This window comes from Schistocerca gregaria, unplaced genomic scaffold (genome assembly GCF_023897955.1).
Source record: "Schistocerca gregaria isolate iqSchGreg1 unplaced genomic scaffold, iqSchGreg1.2 ptg000883l, whole genome shotgun sequence".
Taxonomy (NCBI): Eukaryota; Metazoa; Arthropoda; class Insecta; order Orthoptera; family Acrididae; genus Schistocerca; species Schistocerca gregaria.
Genome location: NW_026062244.1, coordinates 109,893 through 120,664, shown reverse-complemented (window position 1 = coordinate 120,664; position 10,772 = coordinate 109,893). Strand labels below are relative to the sequence as shown.

Below are 10,772 nucleotides of genomic sequence, written 5' to 3'. Positions count from 1 at the left end.
ACACACGCGAGACAGATCTCGCCGGAGGCTTCGCCGAGGTGTCGAGCAGCGGGCGCTCCCGTTCGGCGGCCGGACGCTTCGCCTCGTCGCGCCACGGACCTGGCACCTTAGCAAACCGAGGTGACATATTTAAAAATTTGAAAATCGATTTTGCGAGCGACAACTCGTCCAACTCCACCAGCCTCTTCCTGACCTCCACCACTTCTGGACGCCTCGAAACGAACGAAACCGCCCTTCCCGACTCGCCCGCGCGCGCCGTCCTCCCAATCCGGTGCACGTACTCCTCCGGGTTCGACGGCAAATCGTAATTCACAACCACCGGCAACTTCGGTATGTCGATCCCTCTAGCCATCAATTCGGTACTCACCAACACCCTATAACTGTTCGCACAAAACCCATCGACTATTCTCCGGCGAACGCTCGCCGGCTGCGATCCGTGAATTCCCACCGCGGCGATCTTGTCCCTGTTCAGCTGCTCCGTGAGGCGCTCCACGCGCTGTCGCGTCCGACAAAAAACCAACACTTGTTCGCCCCTCATCGAACCTCGACGCCTCAATAGATAGCTCAGCAACGCGTACTTCCTCCTGTTTCCAACCTCGTAAAACACCTGTTCGACCCTCTCCGCCACGCTCATCGACTTGTTCAAATCAAAACGCACGTGATGAGGCGCAAACCGCTTGATCAACTCGCCCACTCGAGGCACCAACGTAGCCGTAAACATCATCACCTGCATCCTGTCGACACCCCTCTTCTCCCTCTGAGGACGAGGCAACGCCCTGAATATCTGTCTCACCTCCGGAAACATCCCCATTGACAACATTCGATCCACCTCGTCCAACACAAAACATCTCACTTCGCTAAAATCAATTTTAGAATTCTTAAAACTTGACCCAACCGGAATACAAGGAAGCTCCTCTCTCAACACCCTTTTCCTCGTCTCACTCTCTCTATCCAACCCCTCCCACGCCTTGTCCCACTTCTCATGCATCTCCCTCGTCTCTTCTCCCTCCTTCCTCTCTTCCTTCACCCCCTCCCTAAACATCGTTAGCAACCTCCCGGGCGTAGCCACCAAAATGTCCACCCCCTTCTTCAATTCTCTCACTTGCGCCTCCACGTCCCTCATCGCCCCCGCGACGCCAACTATCCTAACCCCATCCATCTCCCTCGCATACTCGCAAACCTGCTTCTCAACTTGCTCGCACAACTCACGCGTCGGACACAAAACAATGCACAGCGGCGCACTCCGCCTCTCTATGCTCCGCCTCTCCTCGTACTTCTTCCAAATGTACAACCTATGCAACATCGGCAAACCATACGCCGCCGTCTTCCCCGTCCCAGTCTCCGCAGACGAAACAATGTTGTGTCCTCGAATCGCCGCTGGAATCGCCGCTGACTGAATCGCCGTCGGCGCCTTCCAACCCAACCTGTCCACTGCGCGCAAAAGAGGACCCATCAAATTCAACTTCTGAAACCTTACATTCACCTCTCTTTCTCCAACCGCATTCAACGACTCATCGCCCTTCAACTCCTTGCACCCCTTCTTTACCCTTCTAATCGCGCTCACCATCTCCCGAACCTCTCGTGCATCCCTCTTCACGTGCTGCCGCTCCCCCAACTTCCGGCGCTTCTCAACCCTCCTCACCCCCCAAGACCCGTCCAATCCATCCCCCTTGCTCTCGCTCGACCGAACCCCCTCCAACCCACCCCCGGCAGGCCCTCTTCCGCTAATCTTCCTCGACGCCAACCTATTCAACCCAAAACCCACGGAAAAAAAAAAACCAACCCGAGAACCACGCTCTCTCACCCCCCCTCCATGAGGGACATCCAAAAAAACTCCTCGCCCAAAACGCCCAATCCCCGTCGAACAAAAGCTCAACCACTGCCAAAACATACCGAAAAAAAGATGGCCCTCTTCCCACCTCCTAATTTTTGTCCCCTCCCCCTTTTTTTTTCCTAAAACGCTCAAACTCTCTTCAACCACCCCTCTCCATCAACCATGCCCCCTAAGCATGCAACCCACATCCTCGGACCCGCTCACACTCGTATACGCAAAGCTATTCATAACCCTCATTCACTACTCTCCACCTTCTCAAAACTTAAACCGTACGCCACGAACGCTGCCAAAAAAAAAAAAAACACCACCCACCCACTCAACCCCCCTCACAACCCCTAGACACCATCGACCTCAACGGACACCCTATCTCGAAAGTAGAAGTAACCGGCATCGTAGTCGAACTCCGCCACTACGCCGAAAAAAGCATCTTAACCATCGATGACAGCACCGGATCTCTCGTCTGCAACTTCTGGCCCGCGACTACCGCCCAGTTTCCACAACTTAAAAACGCCCCAAACCTACACGCCCTCCAAGAATCTATCGAACTAGGATGCCTCGTCACGGTCTATGGCAAACTCCATATCTTTACCGACAAATCGTACCAACCAACCCGCGAACTCAATGCCCACCACCTAAAAATCGAAGACGACGAACACGCCGAAATGCTACATTGGCTTGAATGCATCCACCTGTACGATAACGTCTACTCCAAAAACCCACCCTTCGAAAACTCTAGTCAATTCAAACTGTCAAAGGCCATAAAAGACCTCCTACAATTCAATCCAACCACCAAAGACTCCCTGGACCTGCTCCCACCCTCTCAGCCCGTCTTCACTGCCGACGACCTGCTGAAAAACAAAGACGTTGCAGCCGCAGTAGAAGAACATATAAAAGAACCACAAAACAAACATAGCACAAAAGAAATAGAGATTACTAAATTCCTGAATAATTTAGTACAAAACGGTGACCTTTTGTCCGTACAAGACGAAACTTGTCAAAATTCGAACAAACCACTCTACAAAGTAGTTTCATTCGAGATCTTGGGACCAAAAGTCATGGAAGTCATTCGGTCGGAATACGAAAAGCTACCGATAAAGCTATACGGAGTCAGAGATTCGCACATCTTCAAAATTTTACGCACCCAAGATAACCTGTCGCATTTGAAAATGAACCATGTAATCCTGTGTTTAAACGAGTTGGTCTTGCTAGGGCTTATCTACGCACTAAGCGACAGTGAATTTAAGGTAGTAAGTTGAGGCCGTCACTCTTTAAAAGTCCAGGACGGTGATAAAGAATGACCAGCAATCTAAGGACAAATGTTGGCAGTTTTTCACCGAATTTCCTCGCTGCTCTTCAAAGTCAATGCCCGCAAAACAGCGCGTACATTCTTGGGGCTCAGAAATCTTCCGGTCGATCGTATTGAATCAAGATGTAGACAAAATAGTATAAAACTACCAAAACTCTAAAAAGGTGATAAACATGGTCGGACACGCCGAAGCATGCATCGCCTCCTCTATACCCCCGTACATCGGAGATGGGAAAATGAATCCAACTTGAATCCATGACCAATTCACCTTCTATTGAAAATTTCAGCTCAAAAGCTTCAATATGTTGTATCATTGTACCATTTTGTACGCGCGATTTTTATGGGCTGTCTCTGTTCTCGCGCTATCGCTGCCACTCGCTCGATTCCGTGCTCTCAATGCAACCACATAGTCATCGCATATCTACACTTGTAAGCAGGAAGCACTTCGTGTGCGATAGCTTGACTTTGAAAAACAACCAACCGATTGGCAATCGGTTCGATGTCAATCTCTAAAAAAAAGTGTTGGACTTTTGTATAACGATACCCAAAACGAGAGACATCGTCTCTTTTTGCCGACGTACCTATTTCCTTGCTCAACTTTTCATCTGACGAACGAGGGTATATTCTCAGACATCCTCCATCGGCCGCGCACCAATTCTCATTCATATACAGTAAAAATGTCAGCTTTCTATCAACACCTTGCGACGCATCCAAATGCCGAATATATCTGGATCCATTCCCGGGAAAGTAAGCCACCTGAAACTAATCGCACGGTCAGCTCCTTGGTCATGCGCATAAACCCAAAACATGTTGGTACAACCTCTGCTCTAGAAATTTTGACGTTTATTGCTAAGCACAGCTCCTTTTTTACTTCTTTTAACAGCTCGATTATCTTGCAGAGATTCGGAGAGCAGCCAACTGGACCGTATTGGTCAATCCATTTGTGATAGTCTCCCCTCAATAGAGAATTTTGCCAAACTTTTCTGGAAGTTGATTCCATTCCGGCTGGCTTCATTTCTCCGTTTGAAACCATCGCAAAAATTTCTTGACGTGCCAGTTGGACGATAGAGGAATCCGGTACAAAGTCCTCTTTGATCAAATACCCTTCGCGTTCTAAACTATGAAGTTCTTTCCAAGTAAACTTCCGCCCGGGCTGTTCTCGCCACTTGCTCTTTTCGAAGTTGATCCATTCAATTGGCCCTATCCCTTCGGCCTTGAGCGCTTCCTTTTGCAAATTCTCGGGCAAGTTTCTAATTACATTCAACTTAAGGTAAAGTGGAAGCTCGCGTAGCTTAGCAAACGAGCTGCTCTGTCGAGAGCTACTTGGCGTTCCGAAAACGTCTTCGGAGGTCACCTGACAAAGGACGGTATCTTGAGCCGACCCACCTAGCATAGTGGCGTGCAAAAAAAAGTATTAGATAGTGCACGTTCGCCAAAGCAGTAATAAAACACCTTTTACATACATCGTATACAAAGTTCGATAATTACGAAATTGAGTTGACATTTGTTGTTATTTATACATCTCGTTCCAACATGTCTCAAGTTCCGCCCATCGAAACCAGAGTGATGAATCGGTTCACTCGTCAGACAATTAGTCAGGAAAAGCGCGAGAGCGTCGAGAAATTTATCGCTGCTCTTGGCACTGATTTTACGCCAGTTGTACGGTTATGAAAGCGAGGTTTACATCGTTTTTGCTTATCCAGTAACTCTTTTTCTTTGGCACTTAGATCCCGGATGAAATTGTCAATTTATATTTGAAAAGAAGCGGCTTCAGCTGCCCTGACGTCAGAATGTAAGGCCACCCGCCTCCGTATGCACCTTCTTCATAGGACTCTGATCAACTGATCCCCTCTTTTCAGGACAAGAATGATTGCGATAGCAGCCGAAAATTTTATTGCGGACATTGCTAACGAAGTTCTACAGCGCCATAAGCAAATGAAGTCCGCCCAAAAGCGCAAGGTTCGTGGTAATAAAAGCTCCGAATGTATTTAAGGTACACGTCTAACTTCAATCTGCCGTCAATACCACAGGACAGTAAAATGGTTATGACAACAGAGGATCTGCTTCCAGTATTAGAAACATACGGCATCAACGTTCGAAAACAGGAGTACTTTGCAAATTCAACAACAGTTGGCCTCGTGAAAGAAAACAACTAATCTACTGAGACGCCAAAAGGCCGACATGTCATACGTTGGCTCCCTATATATCAATTGTGAAAAAAAATCTCTTTTTTGAATCTGTTCAGCTAACAGTGGGTATCAGACACTGCGTTCAATCTGGAAAATCCAGTCAAGCTTGCTTGTTCTAGTGCTCTCGGAACAGTCTTACTTGTCGAAACTAAGACTTCTTTGACAAACCGATGTCACCAAAATATTAAAAAAGTTACCTTATATGCATCTTTTCTAAAAACATTGACTATTATTGTTTAGTTTCATGCAACTTATCGGCCGTTTCTTGTTGCCATAAGTAAAAATACGTGCCTATGAAACATTCCGTAACCTCAAATGAAGAACCATCAATCCATCGCCGAAAACTTACATCTAAGGGGCACGGATACGCGGCGGGCATCGCCAGCGCCGTCACGACTACGATGACCTATCCCCTAGACCTCATAAGAACCAGGTTTCAAGGTATGGCGGTCTCTCTCAATGCATACTCAGCAAAAAAAAGATCGCTCACACAGCATGCCTTTTTTGTGTACACGTCATGACGTAGTTCAGGGTAAAAAGAGTATTCACTTAAGATATAAGAGCACAATTCACGCTTTCAAAAACATCGTGCAAAGGCAGGGTATCAGAGGCCTTTATGAGGGCATAGTTCCAGCTCTGATTGGTGCATCTATGTCTTGGTCTCTATACCTGTATGGGTATGCTGGCACTTTTGTATACGTCCAGAGGAAAAATATTCTGAGCTGACAAATTTCAGTTACACAAACTTAAAAAATCGAGCAGAGAAAAGCGGTCACACAGGCACCACCTCCACCCTAATAATTGGAACGATCGTTGGCGCCGTTCTGGCACCAATCACCAATCCGATATGGGTAGTCAAAACCAGACTACAGCTTCAATATGTCAATTGCGTGCCTCCAGGAACGGCCAAACACTACAATGGGATGATCGGTATGTGCGCCGTGGACCTGTGACACACAATTCATTGCAGCCTTTTCAGCTGAAATAGATCCGTTGACACAAACCAATCGAAACAGACGCTTTTAGAAAGATTTGGGCAGAAGAGGGTTTCAGCGCGTTCTACAAAGGCCTCGTACCATCCATCATATCGAGCTATCACGGCGCCGTGCAGATATCCACTTATGATGCTATATCTAGATGTTTAGTCGCTGGCAACCCAGATAGATCCATTCGCGGCTGGGAGGCATTCTTCGCTGGCGGTTTCTCGAAAATCCTGGCTACCATCTCCACTCAGCCCCTATCTGTCATCAAAGCGAGGTTACGGGAACAAAACGTCCATGTGGTTTCGAGTGACCACTACAGCGGCTTTTTCGACGCTGTCGTTAAAACTTATAAGTATGTCTCCTCTCAATGTAGCAGCTATTCGACACAAAGTTCTAGCTATTTGACGCAAATTTCTAATTTCTATTTTCTGCTCAATACAGACACGAGAAATTAATCGGATTTGCTGGTGGATTCTCACAGGCCATTCAACGCATGGCGTTTAATTCAGCCCTGTTTTTCTACCTGGTAGAAACGCTGAGAAACATCTTTCGAAACTTTGATCTAATGTGCGAGCCGGCAGACTAGAGACCATTTCAGAAACAATGTGTCATCCATGGCGGTAAATCAATTCGGTCGGCGACCCCTGAAACCGAAAATCGGTACGAAGTGCTGTTCGATAAATGGCGGTCTGGTCTTTCGACTCCGCCTTCTCTGACTCGTCTGACTTGACGTATCTGCTTCTCGCAATATGCTGCCACACCTTGTTGTCACTCTAAATAGTTACTATATAAAACAACGCGTAACGCCTTTCATGTGCCACTTCGTTGCGGCGCGTTTTTTTGATAACGACGGAAGTGCCCGAAAAAAACTGTACCCGCACCTCAAAAAAATTTTTCCTACTGCTCTTGTAAGGCCTCTCTTTCAATTTAGTCTCTGCCCTGCGGTTAGTGTTGCAAAGGACACGGCTCTGGCGTGAAGTCGGATCCCCGCATCATTCCTGCGCATCATCTTCGATATTCCGACGTCGGTCAAATAACAGCTCGAATCGCTGATGAAAGGAGATAAAGTATGCAAAACCATCAACTTTTTTTTTCTGTTCCGATCACAAGTAAACCTGTCTTTTTCAAAGCAAGGGCCTATCTTAACTAAAATTTGAAAGCTTGATGCCCCGTTTATAGTCGAACGAGTCGAAATCGAGTACGCCGACGAAAGCGCGCGTCGAAAAGGGCTGAAGGGATGGATAGATGCAATCAAGCGAGGCATTGCCACGAAGTCCTGGATCAACGATAAAATCATAGTAGATCCATTGCTCGGCAGCTACCAAGACATCGACGCGTTTTATAACAAGCTGAAATTAGTCTTGAATGACCTGAGGGCGCTGGGCTGTCAAACGAATGACTTCAAGTTCGAATTAGATGTGAGCAAGAAATCTTTATTGGAGTCCTTAACCACCGCGCCTTCGAGATGCGTTCTCAAATCGATAATTCGGAAAAAAAACCAACTGGAGATGAAGGTCAATGTCTCAAATGAGGGACATAAGGCCGCTGTTCAGGCCAGCATCAATCTGAAGAATTACTTCGGCGGCTATGAAACCATTTCAGGAAGCTATATGACCACATCTGGCAAGAGCAGGTACAACTTCGACTTCCAAAAAATGCTGCTCAATTACCCCGTAGGAGAGAGAAGTATTCATTTTCGAGTGACCAACTTGGTGCACGACTACTCTAAAGTTTCCTCTTTCATCGAGCACCAAATTCTGATCTCCCCTTCCTATCAAATGGGCAGACACCAATTCGGATACGAGGCAGCATTTAAGAATACCGACATCATGCCAGAATCAGATGAATGTATCACCTTTGAAGGGGGCAGTCACTTGAAAAGTTCGATTTACTACAATTGGATCAAGGACACCCGAGATAGTCGCCTTATCCCGACTAAAGGATCTCGCATCGTTCTCTCAACCGAACTCGCTGGTCTTATTGGAGACGTCTACCATGTAAAAGGAGAAGTTAATTCGAATATAAATTACAAACTCTCATCCACATGCGCTTTTCATCTAATAGCTCGAGCTGGTACCTTGAAGAGTTTGTTTGGTACTACCTCTAAAATCAGCGATCGATTTTCATTTTCGGAGACAAACCCCTTCTACGGGTTTCGGTATTATGGTGTGGGTCCACGCCTCGGAAGAGGCCACTACAGAGGTGATCACTACTGGACGCTAGCAATGCATTTCACCTACCGCATGTTCGAACACGCTGCCTCCAGTATCTTCGCCCGGAGCTTCTGTCAAATCGGGTCTTGCTTTGGGACCACTCAAGACCAAGGGATGTGCAATTGGCTGTCTAGAAGCGGCGGCTGCGACTTGATTAGAGCGTCGGTCGGTCTCGGCGTCTCTGCAAAGTTCGCATTTGCCCAACTTGACCTGCTCTACTCTATCCCATTGCTGTTTTCCAGCAGAGACCAACCTAAAAGGTGGTACTTCGGAATTTGCGCCGACTTTCTGTAACGCTTTTAAAAAAAAATATTTGCTTGTGTGGCACATATCTTCTCCTAGTATCTAAAATAAATTTAACAGCGCATATATTCTCCCCCTTGTACACTATCCCTCAAGTGCTTTTTTTCCCTCGGAAAATCGCCTACTCAGAACGCGTCCTACTCTAATCTATTGCAGGCTTAATGTTTTTGGCATTGGCAAGTGCGCCGGTAGGGTTGCCTTTGTACTGTAATAAGTGCGCCTGTATGGCTGCCATACTCAGCGTCTTTTCAGGAACTAACTTCGAAAACTCTTCTGCAAGATGTGCCTGACTTGGGTAAAAGCTAGCGAAGATTTGCCGAATTTGGTGGCGATCAGCCAATCCCAGCTCAGAAATGACATCCACTCTTCCTGGCCTCAGTAGCGCTGAATCCAACACATCAATGTGGTTCGTCGTCATGAACAACACCCTACCGTGCTGTTTCGAGACCCCATCGATGGCATTCAACAAACCAGCCAAGGTGATTTTTCCCAAGCAGCCAGAATTCTCTTTAGTGCGCGAATTGCTCACCAAAGCCGCATCAATATCTTCTATGAGCAACAAACACCGTCTCGTAGGCACGTCCGTGAAAATCACCAGGAGTTCTGTATCGTTAATATCGGCGCTGTTCAAGTTGATCACTGAGATGCTCATATCTAGATGGGCCGCAATTGCCGTAACGAGACTTGTCTTCCCCGTTCCAGGCGGGCCATGGAGCAAATACCCGCGTCGATACGGAATTCCCCTTTCGGTGTACCATTGCTGGGAGGCCAAGAACTCTTCCACGTCGCTAACTATGGATTTTTTGATTCCCTCTGCTAAAAAAACAGTCTTCAATGATCTCTTTGGCACCAGCTCGTTCTGTTTTTGCCACGCTCCGTGCAAGCGAATATAAATAGACGTTCTTGCTTGCTCTTTTTTGAGCGAGTATTCCATCGCTTCCAACACAAGCTTTTCAATCAAGTTACGCCTGTTCCCCCACGCCATGAGGGTAACCGTCTCATGGTTTGTACCTCATAAGAAAAAAACTAGTGAGTTATGTATGCTGGCTGTCAAACCGACACATACAAACACGGACGCATCAGCACATCAATTTTTGTTATGCCAAAAATAAACACGAGCATCGAGCTCAATCAACCTTGTCTCAAGCGCACGTTCGATTGTATCGCAGTGATCGCCGAACCCTGAAGGATTCCGGGGCAGCTACAGCGGGGGAGAAAAAAGCGGCTCTATGAATAACAAATGTGCAAAAACACAATGACTTCCTGTCAAACTCAACTGTACAGTACGATCAAACAGACGTCTCAAACACGGGTTATGACATAGCAGTTTCTATGGGGGTTTTGACAAATCATCCTCACGAATATTTACCATATGCTGAATAGGTGTCTTGCGGACCGGAGTCTCTCATTCTCTTCATCCAAATCCTGCACCCTTTGTACCAAAAGAAATGCTTTCCAACATCAGGTGTAAATAAGAGGGACGGTCTTTCGTTGCGCACGACATATTGCGTCAGCAGTGTTACCCTGCGGTAGTTGGCAGCCCAGGACTGATCATTTAACCATTCTATCAGCCAGCTGTAGCTCTCATCTCGACTAGTTATTTCCACGCTGGTAACGAAGAGAGTGCTAAAATAGCTTAGCGTATCTGTTAAAAACGCCCATACAGCGCCTGAGGCCGCACTGACAAAAGCAGCGCCTACACCGGCGAGCAGGAGCCAGGCTGGTTCCAACAGCTGTTTGGGCACAAAAAAGCCAAGGGGCAAGAGTCGTTTGTACTGTGCATTTAGGTCAAGAAGCGAGGCTTGTTTGCACTGTGTACTTTTTAGTTGTGAAGGCTCCATTAAAAAAAATGACTGATTTGCGTTGAGCCGAAGTTTGACTCTGCCAGTTTTGTATATCTGCGAATTTTACACACCCTATGAATGAGCACCGTTTCCCGAGAGG

At 47.0% G+C, this 10,772-nt stretch overlaps 6 protein-coding genes across 7 annotated transcripts; 4 read left to right on the top strand and 2 right to left on the bottom strand.

The window, feature by feature from the left end:
* Positions 1-6: 6 nt before the first annotated feature.
* LOC126324026 (ATP-dependent RNA helicase RhlE-like) lies at positions 7-1,599 on the bottom strand (the record flags this gene model as incomplete). Its single annotated transcript, XM_049994879.1, has 1 exon — positions 7-1,599. A coding segment is annotated over exon 1 (1,561 nt), but the record flags the coding sequence as incomplete, so codon positions are not given.
* Positions 1,600-2,009: 410 nt separating this feature from the next.
* LOC126324048 (uncharacterized) lies at positions 2,010-3,090 on the top strand. The gene is made up of 2 exons (XM_049994906.1): positions 2,010-2,103; positions 2,174-3,090. The coding sequence occupies exons 1-2, from the start codon at positions 2,010-2,012 to the stop codon at positions 3,088-3,090; spliced, it is 1,011 nt and encodes a 336-aa protein (XP_049850863.1).
* Positions 3,091-4,628: 1,538 nt separating this feature from the next.
* On the top strand, positions 4,629-5,503 carry LOC126324049 (uncharacterized). The gene is made up of 4 exons (XM_049994907.1): positions 4,629-4,799; positions 4,868-4,932; positions 5,000-5,099; positions 5,171-5,503. The coding sequence occupies exons 1-4, from the start codon at positions 4,674-4,676 to the stop codon at positions 5,294-5,296; spliced, it is 417 nt and encodes a 138-aa protein (XP_049850864.1). The 5' UTR covers positions 4,629-4,673; the 3' UTR covers positions 5,297-5,503.
* A 54-nt stretch (positions 5,504-5,557) lies between these two features.
* Positions 5,558-7,126, top strand: LOC126324047 (uncharacterized). Its single transcript, XM_049994904.1, has 5 exons — positions 5,558-5,770; positions 5,856-6,006; positions 6,066-6,259; positions 6,346-6,664; positions 6,754-7,126. The coding sequence occupies exons 1-5, from the start codon at positions 5,623-5,625 to the stop codon at positions 6,896-6,898; spliced, it is 957 nt and encodes a 318-aa protein (XP_049850861.1). The 5' UTR covers positions 5,558-5,622; the 3' UTR covers positions 6,899-7,126.
* LOC126324046 (mitochondrial chaperone BCS1-like) lies at positions 5,918-10,677 on the bottom strand. 2 transcript variants are annotated; one of them, XM_049994903.1, is made up of 3 exons: positions 10,198-10,664; positions 8,390-9,839; positions 7,222-8,302 (listed from the first exon to the last, which is right to left on the bottom strand). In XM_049994903.1, exons 1-2 carry the CDS (start codon positions 10,244-10,246, stop codon positions 8,971-8,973), a joined length of 918 nt encoding a protein of 305 aa, XP_049850860.1. In that variant the 5' UTR covers positions 10,247-10,664; the 3' UTR covers positions 7,222-8,302; positions 8,390-8,970. The 2 variants fall into 2 exon arrangements, with proteins under 2 accessions (XP_049850859.1, XP_049850860.1); XM_049994902.1 differs by having other exon boundaries at positions 5,918-9,839; positions 10,198-10,677.
* Positions 7,290-8,819, top strand: LOC126324045 (uncharacterized). Its single transcript, XM_049994901.1, has 2 exons — positions 7,290-7,379; positions 7,473-8,819. Exons 1-2 carry the CDS (start codon positions 7,365-7,367, stop codon positions 8,817-8,819), a joined length of 1,362 nt encoding a protein of 453 aa, XP_049850858.1. The 5' UTR covers positions 7,290-7,364.
* Positions 10,678-10,772: the final 95 nt, after the last annotated feature.